Source organism: Poecilia reticulata, chromosome 18, assembly GCF_904066995.2.
Source record: "Poecilia reticulata chromosome 18, P_reticulata-male-v2, whole genome shotgun sequence".
NCBI classification, from domain to species: domain Eukaryota; kingdom Metazoa; phylum Chordata; class Actinopteri; order Cyprinodontiformes; family Poeciliidae; genus Poecilia; species Poecilia reticulata.
Genome location: NC_088847.1, coordinates 118,856 through 139,191, shown reverse-complemented (window position 1 = coordinate 139,191; position 20,336 = coordinate 118,856). Strand labels below are relative to the sequence as shown.

At 43.1% G+C, this 20,336-nt stretch overlaps 1 protein-coding gene across 24 annotated transcripts in view; it reads right to left on the bottom strand.

Annotated features, from left to right (window-relative positions):
• Positions 1 to 20,336, bottom strand: part of ank2b (ankyrin 2b, neuronal) — a 215,531-nt gene that overhangs the window by 126,762 nt on the left and 68,433 nt on the right. For all 24 annotated transcript variants that reach the window (XM_081599462.1, XM_081599464.1, XM_017310416.2 and 21 more), the window contains exons 2-3: positions 11,771 to 11,872; positions 2,482 to 2,580 (exon numbers count right to left, since the gene is read on the bottom strand). In XM_081599462.1, coding sequence (XP_081455588.1) covers positions 2,482 to 2,580; positions 11,771 to 11,872 — 201 coding nt within the window. The remainder of the gene's footprint in view (positions 1 to 2,481; positions 2,581 to 11,770; positions 11,873 to 20,336) is intronic.

The window sequence follows — 20,336 nt, the reverse complement described above, 5'->3', positions numbered from 1 at the left end:
CAGAATGTCACATAGGACAGGCACATGCAGGGGGGGGTAGCTAGGCGGGCTTGAACACCTGCCCCTTTAGTGGTCTCTGCACGGCCCTGACATAGGACATGGCTGAGTCTTTGCCAGGTCTCCACAACAACTGAATAGGAAATCAAACTCCCATGACACCTTCACCAAATCCAAAAGGAGAGAATCCACTTACAGTATGTCTCACAAACAGTCCATGTCATAAGACACAGTGACAAAAAGTTTGCAGTTGAATATACAAAAGACTACATACTCACAGTAATCTTTTGTGTAACTTTAAAATTCCTCTTCCATTTAGAAATACTTTCTGGCATAATGTTTGCTAACACTTGCACTTTGGAGCATCACCAAGGTTAGTTGCAACATGACAAACTGGAAGTAATTCCTTCTCTTATTGCAGCTTATGGCAACACCGGTATTCTCTGAGGAGGGGCTTGGCCCATGGCACTGACCCCACTTTACGTATCATTTTCCTTTAACCCTCCACCTTTACTCTGGAGCTCTGTTTTGGGAGTAGAAACATGCAATACTTGTTTTTCTCAATGAACAACATCTGTCATAACTACAGAGGAAATCTCTTTTAATTTAATATAGTTTGTGTCAAGAAAAGTCGAGCTCATGCCACTTCCCCATGCTGGAGATTTTAGTTTAATAATAACTATGAATAAAGTTACCTTTAAAAATAATTACACAGGTGACATCAAGACCCAACAGTAGAGTCAGACGGTAATAAAATTAATCTGGTTGTTATTATGTCCTGCAAACTTTGCTTTAATTTCTTTTTCTATTTAATCATAAAAAATCACAGTCAGGCAGAAAGAGAGTCATGGAACAGGAAGAGCTGGTTTCCTGAAGAAAGAGGAAGAAAGCTTCCAGCCTGCATGAGTATAAAATAGTTCAGACCATTCCTTATTTTAAAGCATTAAAGGTTTAAAGAATAAAATCTAAACATTTTGAGTAATTGGATAAAACCCAGAGTGAAATACTTACATTAATAATAATAACTTATAATTGGGCCAATAATTAATATTGGTTTAACCAGTGGTTGATGTTGGTTTTATTATAAGAATATTTAAACTTACTCTTACACTTGTGGAAATTCTTAGAAGTAAAACAAGTAACTGTAACATGATATCAAATAATTAGAATAATGGATTATTCTTGGTTTCTTTTCAGAAGTGTCTAATAACTCGCATTATGATTATAATAAGAGTAACTAATAAGTTATGGTTATTATAATATTATAAATGAATGCTAAACTAGAGAAACTAAAAGGTTATAAATGTGATTTTGACATTGAACTTGAAAAGGTGTAAAATGTGAAACTGTAATTAAAGGTCACTGATGTTGTGTTGAAGGTAGATGGGAGGTGAAAGGTCAGGGGAAAAGAGGAACTGATAGGAGAGCAGAAGTGACCAGGGCCTTATTGCTAAACTTTAACTTTCCTAAGAAAAGGTTGGGCAGGAAACAGACGTAGTTCGACTGTTGAGCAACTTGGGGATCATTGGAACAGAGATCAGGTCATAATGTCTCCAAGGTGATGGATATGAGATAATTTGTCCAAGCAGTCAGCCAATGAGAGGCACAGCAACAGAGCTAGCCAATGCAAATGCACCAAAAGGTGGATAAACCCTTTATAAGGTGGGTGCAACAGAGGAATCGTTGGTTGGATCCTTCAGGCAGCTTGGAGCCAAGATGGAGATGGACAAAGAACTCTGCAGCTGAAGAAGAGCCGGGGCCACAGAGTTTTATAGGTTGCTTTTAGCCAAAACTAAAACACCCTTGGGACTCGCCCGAGTCACTAAAACCAACCTGGTTCAGTAACAAGTTGTAATAAAGAGAAAGAGCGACCGTTAACAGGTGACCTCTGTGAAACTAGTTGGTTGCAGGCTGCTCAATCTGGCTAATTCACAGGGTGAAGAAGGTGGGACATCTGGATGGAGGTCGTTAGAAACCAGGCTAGTCTTTCTTGATGCCAGCTTAAACAGAGTTTACTTCAGTTGTGGACAGGGTAAAATCCCATCAGATTTAGAAAACTCAATTCACCCGGTAGATGGAGAGCTGGTAGCTCATCTCCCTCCTCTGAGAAGGGGAAGTTTGAGAGAGAGAGAGAGAGAGAGAGAGAGAGAGAAGGGGGAGGGGGTGTTGCGCAACAACAGTTGGTTTAAACATCACTAGAAGTTTTTTAAAAAGGAAGCTCGATAAAGACTGACTTGTCTGTCTGGTGTCAGATTTCAGACTCACAGAGGAAAGATCAGCGGTCATGGAGCTATAGGTCAAGCTCGGCTAAAGAGCTGAGCTTCTGACAAGCCGACAACAACGTGTTTACTGCTATGTTGAAACAGTGAATGAAAACAGGTGGCTTATCTATAGAACAATATCACATGTTAAGACTGGATATGTAAATATGTACAACGACTACAGCTGATGTTGGATGGTATGCATGGATGTATTATATCTTACCTTTGTGGATGAATCCACAGATGCACCCCGATCTAACAGCTCCTGGACCAGATCCACATGACCTTCCTTGGCAGCCAGATGCAGAGCATTCAGACCATTCTTGGAATAAAAGAAAGAAATATCAGAGCTGAGGTTGTAAGACACGGCAACGAGAATGTAGACAAACTGTCACATTTGGACAAAATAGTTACAACCTTATCTTCTAAGTCTATCATTAAAGAAGCATGATTGTCATCTCTGTCCATCTTTCTAGGGCACAGGACCAGTGTGAAGAGCTGCTTATCAACGTTAGATTACATGTGGAACCTTGTAATGCTGCAGTGGACCAGAGCGATTACTGAGAATGAAGCTATAAATAGTTGACTGTGTTTGTGATTCTGTGTGCAGATACACACACACAGTTATGCACTAACTATAATATCTGAACTGTAATGTTATTGCACTGGCACTGATCTGTGACCTGTAGAGCCTTAAACAAAGAATGAAATGGGCACATCTTATTGATTTCAAACTTGTAGTAGTTTTTAAGACCTCTATTAGTATCTTCAGTGGGCAAAGCAGTGTCATGTGATGCTGGAGCAGCTCACAAATGACACAAACACAAGAATGATACTAAGGATAAGAAAAAGGGAGTGTGATTTAAAAAAGTCTGATTGTGATGCGTGATACAACATTAATGTCATTTCTTCTGAATCCACCTAATTCAGAAGATCTATTTGTGTCGTTTTTGCTTAGTGCTTTAGACTATCTAATCATTTTGAAAACATTTAGCACCCTAGCTTCCCCTGATTTTTTTTTCTTTTTAGATAAACTCTGAGGTGTAAAGTTTCAGTTGAATAGAGTCTGTAAACTTTTGTTATTGACTGTTAAGAATTATTCAGGTAGTTAGAAACCCACAAGAACAAAACAAAACATGGACAGTAGAGACCAAGATATAATCATAAAAAGAATATCTAAGGCCAGTATAAACATGTAAATTATCCATCCATCCATCCATCCATTTTCCTCCGCTTATCCGGCGTCGGGTCGCGGAGGCAGCAGCTTCAGAAGGGAGGCCCAGACTTCCCTCTCCCCAGCCACTTCTTCCAGCTCCTCCGGGGGAATCCCAAGGCGTTCCCAGGCCAGCTGAGAGACGTAATCCCTCCAGCGTGTCCTGGGTCTTCCCCGAGGCCTCCTCCCGGTGGGACGTGCCCGGAACACCTCACCAGGGAGGCGTCCAGGAGGCATCCTTACCAGATGCCCGAGCCTCAACTGGCTCCTCTCGACGTGGAGGAGCAGCGGCTCTACTCTGAGTCCCTCCCGGATGACCGAGCTTCTCACCCTATCTCTAAGGGAGAGCCCAGCCACCCTGCGGAGGAAACCCATTTCGGCCGCTTGTACCCGTGATCTCGTTCTTTCGGTCATGACCCAAAGCTCATGACCATAGATGAGGGTGGGAACGTAGATCGACCGGTAAATCGAGAGCTTCGCTTTTTGGCTCAGCTCTCTCTTCACCACGACGGACCGGTACAGCGCCCGCTTCACAGTAGACGCTGCCCCAATCCGCCTGTCGATCTCCCGTTTCCTTCTTCCCTCATTCGTGAACAAGATCCCCAGATACTTAAACTCCTCCACTTGAGGCAGGACGACCCCCCTGACCCGGAGAAGGCACTCTACCCTTTTCCGGCTCAAGACCATGGCCTCGGATTTGGAGACACTGAGCCTCATCCCGGCTGCTTCACACTCGGCTGCGAACCGCTCCAGTGAGAGCTGCAGATCACGTTCCGATGAAGCCAACAGGACCACATCCTCCGCAAAAAGCAGAGATGCGATCCTAAGGCCACCAAAACGGATCCCCTCAACACCTCGGCTGCGCCTAGAAATTCTGTCCGTAAAAGTAATGAACAGAATCGGTGACAAAGGGCAGCCTTGGCGGAGTCCCACTCTCACCGGAAACGAGCCCGACTTACTGCCGGCAATGCGGACCAGACTCTGACACCGGTCATACAGGGACCTGACAGCCCGTATCAAAGGGCCCGGTACCCCATACTCCCGGAGTACCCCCCACAGGGCCCCCCGAGGGACACGGTCGAACGCCTTCTCCAAGTCCACAAAACACATGTAGACTGGACCTTGGGCGAACTCCCATGCACCCTCCAGGACCCCGCTGAGGGTATAGAGCTGGTCCAGTGTTCCACGACCAGGACGAAAACCACACTGCTCTTCCTGAATCCGAGGTTCGACTATCCGACGGACCCTCCTCTCCAGGACCCCTGAATAGACCTTACCAGGGAGGCTTAAGAGTGTGATCCCCCTGTAATTGGAGCACACCCTCCGGTCCCCCTTTTTAAACAGGGGGACCACCACCCCAGTCTGCCAGTCCAGGGGAACTGCCCCCGATGTCCATGCGATATTGCAGAGTCGCGTTAGCCAACACAACCCCGCAACATCCAGAGCCTTAAGAAACTCCGGGCAGATCTCATCCACCCACGGGGCCCTGCCACCGAGGAGCTTTTTGACCACCTCGGCGACCTCGTCCCCAGAGATTGGAGAGCCCAGCCCAGAGTCCCCATGCTCAGCTTCCTCAACAGAAGACATGTTGGTGGGATTGAGGAGGTCTTCGAAGTACTCCGCCCACCGGCCCACAACGTCCCGAGTTGAGGTCAGCAGCGCACCATCCCCACTATAAACAGTGTTGGTGCTGCACTGCTTTCCCCTCCTGAGACGCCGGATGGTGGACCAGAATCGCCTCGAAGCCGTACGGAAGTCTGTCTCCATGGCCTCTCCAAACTCCTCCCACGCCCGAGTTTTTGCCTCAGCGACAACCCGAGCCGCATGCCGTTTCGCCCGCCGGTACCTATCAGCTGCTTCTGGAGTCCCACAGGCCAAAAAGGCCCGGTAGGACTCCTTCTTCAGCTTGACAGCATCCCTCACCGAAGGTGTCCACCAACGGGTTCGAGGGTTGCCGCCGCGACAGGCACCAACAACCTTGCGGCCGCAGCTCCGATAGGCCGCCTCGGCAATGGAGGTACGGAACATGGTCCACTCAGACTCAATGTCCCCCGGAACGTGTTCGAAGTTCTGCCGGAGATGAGAGTTGAAGCTCCGTCTCACAGGGGACTCCGCCAGACGTTCCCAGCAGACCCTCACTACACGTTTGGGCCTGCCAGGTCTGACCGGCTTCCTCCCCCACCACCGGAGCCAACTCGTCACTAGGTAGTGGTCAGTGGACAGCTCCGCACCTCTCTTCACCCGAGTGTCCAAGACATACGGCCGCAAATCCGATGAGACGATGACAAAGTCAATCATCAAACTGCGGCCTAGGGCGTCCTGGTGCCAAGTGCACATATGGACGCCCTTATGCCTGAACATGGTGTTCGTGATGGACAATCCGTGACGAGCACAGAAGTCCAACAACAGAACACCGCTTGGGTTCAGATCGGGGGGGCCGTTCCTCCCAACCACGCCACTCCAGGTCTCACTGTCATTGCCCACGTGAGCGTTGAAGTCTCCCAGTAGAACAAGGGAGTCCCCAGGAGGGGCACTCTCCAGTACCCCCTCTAAGGACTCCAAGAAGGGTGGGTAATCTGAACTGCCGTTCGGCCCGTAAGCACAAACAACAGTCAGAACCCGTCCCCCCACCCGTAGGCGGAGGGAGGCTACCCTCTCGTTCACCGGGGTGAACCCCAACGTACAGGTGCCCAAATGGGGGGCAACAAGTATGCCCACTCCAGCCCGGCGCCTCTCACAGTGGGCAACTCCAGAGTGGAAGTACGTCCAGCCCCTCTCAAGGAGACTGGTTCCAGAACCAGAGCCATGCGTCGAGGTGAGGCCGACTATTTCTAGCCGGAACCTCTCAGCCTCGCACACTAGCTCCGGCTCCTTCCCCACCAGAGAGGTGACGTTCCACGTCCCAAGAGCCAGCTTCTGCAGCCGAGGATCAGACCGCCAGGGTCCCCTCCCTTGGCTGCCGCCCATAGCACAATGCACCCGACCCCTTTGGCCCCTCGGACAGGTGGTGAGCCCATCGGAAGGGGGACCCACGTCTCCTCTTCGGGCTGAGCCCGGCCGGGCTCCGTGGGTAAAAGCCTGGCCACCAGGCGCTCGCCATCGTGCCCCACCTCCAGGCCTGGCTCCAGAGTGGGGCCCCGGTGACCCGCGTCCGGGCGAGGGAAAACGCAGTCCAAAGTTCGTATTCATCATAGGGGTCTTCGGGCTGCACTTTGTCTGGTTCCTCACCTAGGACCTGTCTGCCTTGGGTGACCCTACCAGGGGCATAAAGCCCCAGACAGCATAGCTCCTAGGATCATTGGGACACTCAAACCCCTCCACCACGATAAGGTGGCAGCCCAAGGAGAGGCTGCCACCTTATCGTATCATTTAATTTGACATGTAAATTATGTCAAAATTATATTGTACTCGAGGATAATAGTTTTTCAAGGACACCTCAAAGAAAAATATAATTTGAACTGAAGTTAGCACTTTAGCTCTTTAGTATTAGTTTCTGCTAAATATTACGTTGATTTCGCACTTTTGCAGAACTAACATTTATGATTACTGCATAGGGTAAGTTATCTTCATGTTTCTCTTTTGGGTATATAAATTCCATTAAAAAACTGTAACACTTTATTTGACGGTGTGAATAAGAATGACATGACACTGTCATAAACATGAATAAATCTTCATGAATATTTATGACTGTTGTTATAAAGTGTCAGTTGGTAAATCATGACATATGTCATAATAGTAGTCATAATAATGTCATTAAGTGTTATTACACTGTCAAAAACATTAACAAAACAGTACTTATTTCCCCATACCTGAAATAAAGCGGAACAAGTAGGACCGACAATAAAGATTTCATTACGTTTTAAAAACAGTCATTACAAATTCCTCTTACATCAAGTGAAACACGTAGCACCAGTAATAACAATATCATTAAGTGTCATTGCAGTGTCATTAATATTATCTCTTACCTACATCATTTTTAAAGTTCAACCAGTAATACTTTTATAACATATTTATGACAGATCATGATTTCTTGGTTAATGTCAAGTTGTCATAACAAAGACAATTTGAATAATGTCAACTTTGTATTAAAAGTGTCATAATTTACTTAATGACACTTTATGACAACAGTCATAAATATTCATAAAGACTTATTCATGTTCATGATAAATGTAATGTTATGTTCATGTCAGTGTAATGTCAGTTTTTTTTCACACTCCGTCAAATAAATTGTTACCAAAAAAACTTACCAAGTCAGAGATTTGTAACAATGGTAACACTAAAAAAAGCTTTTGATGGAGGAAGCTAAGTTGGCTAATTCAGCTTTATGCCAACCAGGCTCATTTATTTGATCTTCCTCATTTCCCTAGAAAGATGGATTGTACAGAAACTCACACTATCACAGTCACATTGGGGCATCACTGAAATAATGACATACTAACACTAACACAGAACTCAATTATCACACAACTCTTTGTAGCCTAGCATTCAGGCACGTGCAGAGGGGGGAGCTTGGGGTGCTTGAGCACCTGCCCTTTTTGCTCCTTGCCCCCAAGTGCCCTTTTGGTCCAATTTTTATTTTTTTATTTTTTTGTATGATTATTTTCTAAGCCCTCTTCTGACACATAACATGTACTAAAATTATTATTATTATTTATTTATTTGTACAACATAATAAGCCCTCCGGTCACCTTGTTACTTTTGACCTTTTGCCCGTGACGCATGACGCAGTTGCTTCTCGCACAGTGAGATAAGACGGCTAACTGGAGCTCAATGTAGTGAACGTTCCAGATTACAGAACAGTTTTTGGTGAATTAAAAAAAACATTTTTGGTGAATAAAGTGGAGTAGACCTGCTGCTTGTCAGATGACAGAAAGCGTTGAAGTATCGTTTCTGCTTCAGCTCGGAGTCGCGGTTTAAACAGAGAGGTAATGAAATACAACAGACACTGACAGGCCTCTGCGTCTGCCTTTCTCTGAAGAACTACTGAGGGGAGGAGACAGCCAGGTGAGGAGAAACTGTTCTTATCTATCGATTCACTATTTTTATCATACAGACATTAGGCTGTTGTTGTTGTTGTGCTATTAGCTAGCTGCTAGCTAACGATTTTGCTAGCAAAGCAAGATAACTAAAAGCTTTTTCCCTGTATCGTTAATGATATCAGTCATTCTTCAGTATCGCTTATGCAATGGGGTACGTCGCCCGTCCAAAACCGATCATCTCCATAATGGATATATGTCGGATCTTCTAATTTCCTTTGCTGCATAATGTACATTTCATTTATTCTACCTTTAGGTAAATGTATCTTGAAGGAGAATAGCTCTTAAATAAAAGTCCAATAAGGATATTAATTTAGAATTAAAAATAACTCACCCTGAATTACCATGATAGATATAATGAATGTAATAAAAGTGACATTAATGAAGGGGAAAAACTCAACCCAGACATTAAGTTGGGTTGAGTTGAGCTGTATATTTTTGGAGCTCCCTACAAATGATTCACTCCTAATTGTTACTGGGGAAATATGTCATTTATTGTAAGAGAATTTTTTTTCCCAATTATTCAATGGGGGAAATAAACCGAACCTCAGTTAAGTAAAATAAAATTGTAATCAAAACTTTTGGAATTGTAATAATTTCTTTTCTAAAAAACAAATCGTTTTGTTTAAAAATCTTTTTTAAATTAAATAACAAATTTAAGTCTTGTGAACTTAAAAAGTTATTTTCCAAACATAAACTTTTATTTGCACACATCAGAAATCTTTCGTTGTGATTTTAGTCTCTGCTCACGACTCGTGAGAATCACAAGCAAAACTTTGAGTCAAACAAAAACTTAGAATATTAAGAAAAGATTTCTGACATGCACAAATAAGTTTGTTTTGCATGAGTCAAAAATGTGTGATTTAAATTTTTTTAAAAGTTTTTTTTAAGCAAAACTCAGTAGGCTTTTCTCATGGTGACATTCATTAACAATTCAATATTTGCTTTTGTTTTTCTCTTTTTTCTGCAGTTCCATGTTAAAGTTTGCTGCAGCTCTGCTTTCCTGAATGGACCGTCTTCATCTCCACTGCAGCAAACAGGCAGCTCTGTTTTATAGATTACAGTCACTAAAAGGTTGCTTTGTGCCCTTGTTTATATTTTAATAGTGTAATTCTGTAAAGACAAAATATGTCTGGTGGTCCAGCTCTGATTTACATATCTTGCTAAATTGTGGGTTTGAATATTTCCTATAACAAAATAGACCTGCAGAAAGAAATTACTAATAAAATATCTTACATAGGCATAGTGTTATGCTCTATATGGAGATGTTCGTTAGCTTTGATTGTATATCTCACAATTTTGTAATTTATCATTGTTTATTAAACTCTGAAAGCTGTTTGTTAATATTCTGTCCTAGAATGAGGTTAGATGGGCCCTTTTTTTTGAGCTCCTGCCCCTTTAGTGGTCTCTGCACGGCCCTGCCTAGCATGTACCACCACAAAACTGACTCTAATGCCTGTATTATAGGTGTTATTGTCCTGGACTTAAATAGTTCTTATTAGAGGTGTGCCGATCGATCGGACACCGATCATAATCGGACGATTTTCATGAAAAAGAGCATGATCGGTGATCGGCGATCATTGGCTCTTGTTGCCGATACCAATCACCTGCATCTCATTTCTCAGCCTGCCTGTGCAGCTGGTCTCCTCTTTCCTTCACACTGCACAAACGCGGAGCAACAAATCCTAAGCGATGTGGAACTATAACGCACTGAGTGAATGGGGAAGTTTGCGTGTTGCGGCGGAAAATTGAAGCAGGTCAAAATGCATCAACACGACGAAGCTAATATGACATAAAAACAATGCCATACTTGACGGAGTTTGGCTACATCGAGGCTCACTGCAGTAAAAAAGACATAAGGAGGATCAGATAGCAGGTAAAGCAGAGCACAGCTACAAACACTCACCCGGATTAGCATGACAGTCAGAAAGCTAAACAAATAACCTGTAAAATTATTTAAGTCTTCGAGCTGCAATGTAAGACGCTGGTTCTGCTCTCGCTGTTGAACCGCTGCTACGCTACAGGTAGTAATATTTCACAGACGGAGCGCCGCTTCTGCTCCACCTGGTAGTGACTCTCACACCGAACCTCTGTTTAAAGCTGCAGCATCTAACCTAAAAAAATACATTTTACATACGTATTAAAACTTTCGCTGTCCTAACATGAGACAGATAATCTGAACAGTAATGATGGATTAGTAGGAAATCATAACAGTGATTTTTCGTATTTTGAAATTTATTGAACACGTCAAGTTACAAATAAAATTACAGCAATGCAACACAATAAACGTTTAAAGGAGTGAAAAGAAGTATACTTACTAAAACCCACTCCTTCTCCAGAAACATCACAAAATGATCTCATCCTATTTATATGTATTGTATCAGTATACTTTCATTCTACTTTCAGATTCTTGCTTAATACAATACAATGATGTGCCAATAACAGCTCTAATAGTATTAGCAATGATCATGTTGACACTAACAACAACAATAACAACAACAGCATAACCCATCAATACAGTTCTTGTTGTTAAAACTGTTTGGACATAGTTTTAATTCCACAGTTAGTCATAAAGTTATAAAACAACATACTACAATTCTTTGTAGGGTTTCAGTAGGCCATTTCAAAAACAATGTAAGTCCTTGCTGCATCTCCTGCAGCTGCAAACTGACCTGTTGTGTATTTACTTCTGTGTACCTCAGTTGTACTTTGCAATTTTCCATCAGTTCAACTTTGTGTAAAGGAAGTTCTAAGCACTTTGTATTGCCTTGTTGCTGAAAATGTGCTATATAAATAAAATTACCTTACTATAAGAACGATTAGTGCCAACATCATTCCAACTACATTAGCTGATAATAAAAAAATCTTCTACACACCACAGAGCCAGTGGCAAATTTTACACTTCCATTTCATGTGACTGTTGTTTAGTTGGCTGCTCATTATAGCTGTTGCTAGGCCAGGCCTGTTTACACGCCATCAGGTTTCACCTCTCTCCTTCATTGGTGCTGGGAATGTTAATGGGCTTAGAGGAGACTAGATAATGACTGGGTCTAAATAAAGAATCTCTCTGAGTTAACCAAACTTATCATTAGAGAAGTAGAAACAATTCTGTAAACAGAAATAATGTATGTAGTCAGTACTGTGTAGGTGTGAAGGAATTTAGGCTCAGATGGCAGTGCCCTTAAAGTTGCCATAAATACATTGGTGGGTGGGTGGATAGTTGGGTGGATGGACGGACGGACAGATGGAGTTCTATTTCCTACCTGGTTACAGGTGCTGATGTCCACACCTCCTTTGAGATATTCCAAAACTTTGTCAATGTTCCCTGCTCTTGCTGCTCGCAGAAAACTGGTGTTGCTATCCGACTGAAAGAGAGCAAAAAAACATACAGAACATATTTAGGTCACAGACAGGGGCGGTGCCAGAGCGGGGGTAAGGGGGGCCAGTGCCCCCCCTGTCATCTGATTGGCCCCCCTAGATGACTGACATGTAACAGCACCAGGTTATTCCTGTACATTATTTGGAATCATTCTAAGCCAACCTAATATGTAAAGAAGAAAACCAATAATAAATATATGAAAAGAAAATGTATAAAACTTTATTTAAGTCCATGTGATGACATAAATAAATAGATTTAGATCAGGCGCGATACCAGCCTCCTTTATACTCATAACAAGCTGATATTCTTCTCCTGGATGTTTCAGTTGCTGCTGTGGTGCAACTCAAAGGCTAAAGCACTTCACACCTGGTGGTGATGGTAAAACACCAATAAGTTATTTATTGATCCTCCGCAAAAAGAAAAAAAACCGAAGAGGGGCCGACAATGTTCTAGTTTGGAGCAGAGGTGGCGCTGGAGTTTTTTAGTTGCCCGTCAAAGAAAAAAATCATTTTATTTCCAATTTGTAGTCATCCAACAAAACATTTAGTATTTCCCTGCGAGAACGTTTTTGAAATCAGGTAACATTTCACGAAATGACGTGATTAGAAGACGGCAGAACTCTGATCGTTTCCTGATCCCGCATCACTTCCCTCAGCAGGAGAAAAAACCCGCAGAAGCAGATCAGCTGCTGGACGCTCCAAAGTCTCTGGTCCGTTAAAGCGACCAGATCACAGATGATTCTCTGACAGATATTGTTCTTAGTCTGATTAATAATGAGCTCCACGATGTTCTCTGTGAGTAAAGTTGAAACTGTCTGTGCACCAAGTGGTCAGCTGATCACAGTCTGGACAGAAGACGAGGCTGAGGAGGGAATCTGACATATTAACTAGGTTAAGTTTTTACTGGTTTTGTTTTTAAAACACCATTAACTAAACAGTGTAACTATATATTGTATATTTGGCGTTTGTCATGTCATGTGTGATTAATTGGAGCGTAACCGTGGAGCATTTAAGCGCATTTATTGCCCAGCGCTCTGCGCTTGTTTCCGTCTAACGAATCTGCACTTTCATTTTTTTCCTCCCTCAACAATCAGCTGCTACTCCTGTATTTAAACTACAGTAAGTAGATCAACACAACTTGATCACACATTCTCTTTAGTTTTTCTCTGTGTGCTGCAAACTCATTAAATGTAAACTCATGAGAAGCCCGAACCAACAGGCAAATAATTCTGGTCCGACCAGAACTACTTTTACCTGTCAAATTACCTGTCAAAACATACTAACACAGACTATTTAGCCGCATTTTTATGCGGTTTAGTTAATATTCACCTAATTGAATCCAGATCCCATCACACATAAAGCAGATAAATGCATTTAACTTTTTCTCCGCAGTGACACAAACCACTGACTGAGGTTCCAATAACTTATAACAAATGAAATTAAGCAACTCCACTTAAATTACATCACTTCACCCGCTGGGGTCTGAACGCTCAGCTTCTCAAATTCTTCCTGGTCGCATCTGCAGAGAAACCTGCGCTGGTTTATCGACAGTTGGATCTGCCTGAACCAAACCGAACAATTAAACTCTGCGAGATTTTTCCCTTCCTTTTTTTTAACCCTGTCCGCAGTTTGGGCGTGCGTTTTTGCCAGGATTTTATTTATTTATTTATTTATTCTTGCATGGTTTCGCTTCTCCAAAACAGACCTCGCCGCACGTCACTGCTATCAATGTATGTGCATCCCCAACTGGGAAGGACATGTCTCCTGTATTTCCGTGAAAAAGTGTATGATCGGTGATCACTGTCTCTTGTTGCCGATCACCAGTATCGCATTCCCAGCCTGCGTGTGCAACTGTCTCCTCTTTCCTTCACACTGCGCATGCGCGCAGCAGTTAATCCTATGCAGTGTGGTGTGGAACAATCTGAGTGAACGGGGAAGTTTGCGGTGGAAAATTAACTGCGGGGTGAAGCACGTCAAAATGCATCAACACAACACCTCTAATGTGACATTTAAAAAACAAGCACTTGACGGAGTTTGGCTACATCGAGACTCAATGCAGGAAAAAAGGACATCCGGAACGGCCAGTAAAGCAGCGCACAACTACAAACACTCACCCGGATTATCATGATGGTCAGAAAGCTAAACAAATAACCTGAAATATTATTTAAGTCTTCGAGCTGCGATGTAAGATACTGGTTCTGTTCTCGCTGTTGAACCGCCGCTATGCGCTATTGGTAGTAATATTTCACAGACAGAGCGCCGCTTCTGCTCCACCTAGTGAACGTTCACACCGAACCTCTGCTTAAAGCTGCAGCACGTAACTTAGAAAAAAGAAAAGATTTTAGATATGTATTAAAACCTTAGCTGTCTTAACACAAGACAGATAATCTCTGAAAAAAATAATTGATCTCCTCTGCCTCTTTCTGTGTTCTGCAGAATTACTCTGCTCGCTCAGAAACCACCAATCAGAACCAGCATTAATCAGCTAGCCATGCTACCTATGGAGGACCAAAACCAACATAATAAAAAAATAAAAGAATAAATATATATATGACATAATAAGAAATAAAAGTATAAATATATATTTAGTTTTTCCTTTTCCTTACACGAGTTTTCATCAAGTAATGTATATATTTTCTTTCTTATTTCCCCTAAACATGCGTTTTTGTCAAGAAAAATAGATATTTTGCTTTGTCTTTTTTTTGCTTCTCCCTTTTCTGCTCGCTGTTTTTCTGCTGCATCGTTATGCTAATGAGGAGCTGGCTTCTATGTCTACTATTGGCCAATAGAGCTTTGGAACCAACGTCACTGCGTCAGACGTTGTGGGGCGTTTAGGTGCAGTCGCTCAGCGCCATCTTTACAGGCTACAGACCAAAACAAACTTTATCCCGGTGGTTTTGTTGTTACCTTACAAGACTTCTTTAGACTTAACAGACACACAGATTCTCAGACAACTACCACATTTTCTAGCTAAGGCACCAAGGAAGTGGTTTAATGTTCTCAGCTCTCATGTCTGTACGTGGGCTGAATTTTGTGGACTTTTCAGAACTGTGTTCTTACCTGCTGACAACCAGGAGAATATTATGAGGGGTATCCTAGACAGTTTTCAGCCCCCCGAAGAACCTCTCCCTACATTTGTGGCCCATATGGTCAGTGAGTTCAAAAGACTGAGGAACGCTCCGCCTGAGCAGGAGCAGATTGACCTTATCTTGTAAACATGCAGTAGAGAAGTACAGAGTGGCACTGTATGGAACACCTGTCAGGTCAGTAATGGACTTGGTGCTGCGTGCCCATGAGCTCCATTCTGTTCTCGGCACCAGCCTGTCACAGCCATCAAGGGTCCAGATGAAAAATAAAAATGATGGTGGTCTCTACTGTTTTAGATGTTCCATGCCTGGTGTTACATCCCGCACATGCCCAAACTGTTCCACTGAGTATCAGGGAACTCGACAGTCTGCAAGACCTGCTAGAGAGCATCCCCAAACTGCACCTGCAGAACCAGAAAGTGCCAACATGATGAGAGAAACACAAATAGTGAGTAGAAAGCAGGAAAACTTCAGAGGGGGGAGAGTTTTTCACAGGGCCAACCCTCCTCCCAGTCAGTAACTCTGCCCTCATTGCCTGTGTCAGTTCCAAGTTCACCACCTCAATCACGTTGAAGATGGAGCTTCACAATCATCTTGGAATACCCCTTTCAGAGTTAGAGTGAACTTTAAAGGAACAGCTCTGGAGGCCACACTTGACACAGGTGCGTCGCTTTCAGCAGTAAACGCAGACCTGATACCCGAAAAGACCCAAAATATGTCGTTAAAGAATCAGTGGCATTCTCCACCCATAAGACTGGCCAACGGCACCGACTGCAATCCGTTAGGTGTAACCTGGTTGACCATTGGATTTATGGGCAAGTCAGTCTATCAACGATTTGTGATAGTGCAGGACCTCTCATCCCCCTTAGTTCTTGGAATGGACTTTATGACTTGCACTTCACTAACAATTCATGTCCCAACCAGAACAGTAATTGTGGATGACAATTCCCCATTTTTGGATGAACCCTGTGAAAATGACTTTGTGGAGGCCGATCTTGAGTGTGGAACGATGACTCTACAGAACACTCCACAGCTCTCACTTAAGGAAAAAGTTGAAGAAGCTAACTTGAATCCTGAGGAAAAAAATGGACTGTGATTTTTTATCAACCAGAAAATGAATGCCTGGCTGTTATCTGGGCATTGGAACATTTCCGTCCTTATGTCGATGGTTTACATGTGACTATTTACACTGACCACAGCAGCCTCAAGTGGTTGATGTCTCGACCAAATCCCTCTGGTAGGCTTGCCAGGTGGTCTCTTCGCCTTCAGGACTTTGACTTCAGCATCATCCACAAACCGGGAGAACGTAATAAGGTGCCTGATGCCCTTTCATGTAATCCCCTCCCAGATGTGGACACACCCATGGATCTTCTTCCTCCCTATGCCGTGATTGGAAGCATGGATCTTTGTGCTCTGCCCTCTGTAATTGTGTCGGACCGTCCTCATGTTCGTCAGTTGCAACTGGAGGACCCAGTCACAGCCAACTTACTCTGCCAACTTGAAAATGACCAACAGAGTGAGGAGGATAACCAAGATCTGCAAAAGTTCATTGTACAAGATGGACTCTTATATTTCATTGATCCGAAAACAAAGTGCGGTCTTCACCCACTCAAGCAGATTAAACTTTTTGCTCCAACTGCACTCCGTAGTTATCTGCTCAAGTATTATCATGACCATCCTACAGCTGGACATCTGGGTGTTGCAAAAACTCTGGCACGCTTGCGTCTCAGGTTCTTCTGGCCAAACATGAACTCTGATGTAAAGAAATATGTGGTGTCATGTCGTTCGTGCCAAGTCACTAAACCGACTCAAAGAAAACCAGCAGGCCTCATGGTCCCAATCCAACCACAGAGACCATGGGAGTACACGGGTGTGGACTACATCGGGCCACTCCCCCACACACAAATGGGAAATGCATATATCCTTGTTTTTGTGGACTATTTCTCCAAATGGATTGAAGTGAGTGCTGTCAGGGAAGCAACTGCTCGAGTTGCTGCTAATAAGTTCATCAACGACATATTTGCCTGACATGGTTCCCCAAAATACCTTATTTCAGACAGAGGAACACCTTTCATCAGCGACCTGTTTGAACATGTTGTGTCAACACTTGGAACTGAGCACAGAATGACAACTGCCTACCATCCTCAAACTAATGCAACTGAAAGTGTAAATCGCACGTTGAAAACAGCCATTCGAGCACATATTGAGGACAAACACACTTCTTGGGACAAATATCTTCCCCAGATTTGTTTCGCGCTGCGTACGGCACCTCATGAAAGTACAAACCTGAGTCCCGCAATGATGCTCTATGGACGAGAGTTAGACACTCCCTTGGACCTCATCACTCAGCCGTCGTGGGAAGGAATGGACGACCTTGAGACTTCTTACCCAGATCACCTGAGAGCCTCAATTCAAGATGCTCATGACCATGCTTGTACAGTTCTCACAGAAAGTCATAGAAGGCGAAAGCATTACTATGATCTAAGATGACGCCCAATCTCTTTTAAAGTCGGAGATCTGGTCAGAGCAAAATCACACCCAAAGTCGGATGCATCATCTAACTTTTCAGCAAAACTGGCGCCTCTCTACATGGGTCCCTACCGTGTCTACAAAAAGATGTCCGACGTGAACTATTGTCTAACCAAGGTGGACACTGGAGAGAAAGCTGGAGTTTTTCATGTTGCAAACCTTCAACCATTCCACACCTGGGCTACAGCTTCATCTAACAAACACTCAAAGCAAACCACTTCTGCAGATTTGGTTTCCATTTCACCAGACAACAGTTTTTCCCCGGCTCTTTTGGACCCAGAGCCTGACTATGATGTTGACGCTGATATCGTCTCTGATGACGTCCCAGTCAAAACTGATTGGAAATATGCGGATCCTGTTCCAGCCTTTTTGGACCACGACCCTGTCCAAGACACTGACACTGCTTTGGAGACGGCTCTTAACAGTTTGCCCCCTGCGGATAATGGGTGTGCTGCTGGTGTCTCTTATAATTTTAGACCGAGACGTGTTCCGAGGGTCACCACTGACTGGTCAGTCAATAGATGGACCAACCCTTTTCATACCTCCAGGTTTAACCTGAAGTGACCTTGTTTGAACTTTGTTTTGCTAGTTTCAGTAGTGTTCTGTGACTGTCACTTACGTTTTGTTTGGGTCATGTTTAAACGTTTAACACGTTATGCCAAGGGTTCTAGCATTTTCAAAAGACAAAAAAAAAGGAATTCCACTTTCGTAATCGTCCCGCCTGCCTTATTTTTTTGTTTTTACAGTACTCGTAAAAGTAGATATTGCCGTTGTTGAAAACTGCCATGTATGTCGGCTTTTCAATATTATGCTGTATATTCCCGGTTTACTTTTAACAACTTATCCATGTATGGAGGTTTGTTAAGTATTGACTGTGCCTTTGCTGTGTTTGGCTGAGGGCAGCCTATTCTGACCTGGGGAGAATATGTAACAGTCGTAATTGTGTAGTATCTCTTTAAGACATTCTAGTATCTCAGATGACGTCATGTATGCGTCGCTGTTTCTTTTTAGAGAACGTCTGAGAAACCTGCTACAGTTGGATACTGTAACAGTCGTTACAAATTGTTACAATACCTGGACTGAGACGGACATATAACTCTCTTACGTTGGTGACGTTACGGGTTGCTTTGAACTCTGCTTATTTCATGTGTGAATGTGTAGCAGCCATTCGACCGGGCTTGTAAGGTTGGTGAAGAGTGTTTTATTAAAGGACAACACTGTGGAATTCTCAGTACCAGTGTAGTTGTGAGTTTCTAACCGTCCAGTCGAGTCTACCGCCTCCTCTCCTCCCTTAAACACAACCTGAAGCGTTACACCACGCTCCTCCTTTCTCTCGAACTGGACACAGGCTGACCGCTATGGATATTTACATCAACACCCTGCGAGGAATTATGATTAGTTATGATGAGTTATTGATTAAGGTAAGAGTTTAAACCCACCGCGTTAGCTCTGGTTAGCTCTGGTTGCGCAGCTCTACATGAACCGCAGGAATAACTTGTAGTCGCGCTTTCAGTGGTGATTTGAGCGAGCTGTGAGAATGATGTATATTTGTGAACAAAACATTATGCGGCGTTTACATCTCAGCACGCTGCTCAGCGTTTGGCCCTGTCTTCCCTGTAAAGTTTAGGTCTGTGTTCCCGGTTAGCCGGTGCGTTAGCGGTTAACGACCCAGCGCTAATCACTCATCGTGCAGGTTTAACCCGGTGAGGAGCTTCACGCTCTCCTCGCAGTCACGCATCACGCTGATTTTATATTATTATTACTAGTATTATTTTTCCGGTTACATTAAGCACCAAACCTTATCAAATGCTTTGCACATATAGTCAGACAGAGTTAATGCGGAAAAACAGCGGCTCCATAATGCTGATGGAGCCACTGACTTAATTTGGATTTAACAGAAGTTAACATAATTGATATTTATTTTAATTGTATTTTTTGATTAGTTGTTTTTAAGACTAGTTGTGGGTTTATATAGCAGTTCACTGACGATGTTTTCCCATAACATATAATTACCCAGTGATATTTTTACTTTTATTGTCTACTTAACATCTTGTAATACAAAAAAACGATGGACCGCCTCGGCGTCCTGACCACCGGGCTTAGCAAGTTTTCTGGGGGAAACCCTGCAGCAGAAAAACAGCGAGCAGAAAAGGGAGAAGCAAAAAAGGACAAAGCAAAATATCTATTTTTCTTGACAAAAACGCATGTTTAGGGGAAATAAGAAAGAAAATATATACATTACTTGATGAAAACTCATGTGTAAGGAAAAGGAAAAACTAAATATATATTTATGATTTTATTTCTTATCAAAATATATATTTATGCTTTCATTATCAAAATATTTATTCTTTATATATTTACTCTTTTATTTCTTATGTCTTATGTCAGATATATATTTATTCTTTTATTTATATATGTCGTATATATATTCTTTTCTTTTTTATTATGTCGGTTTTGGTCCTCCATAAGTTAGCATTTATACCCAAAACAAAAAAATTAACAGTCAATCCAAGTTGTCGGCAAAGATCAGTGATAAGCAGAGATCAATCTCACTGGTGATCGGTATCTGAATCGGTAGCAGAGAACCTGATCGGAACATCCCTTTATTTATATATATATATATATATATATATATATATATATATATATATATATATATATATATATATATATCCATCCATCCATTTTCTGCCCCTTATCCGGGGTCGGGTCGCGGGGGCAGCAGCTTCAGAAGGGAGGCCCAGACTTCCCTCTCTCCAGCCACTTCTTCCAGCTCCTCCGGGGGAATCCCAAGGCGGAACGTTCCCAGGCCAGCCGAGAGACGTAATCCCTCCAG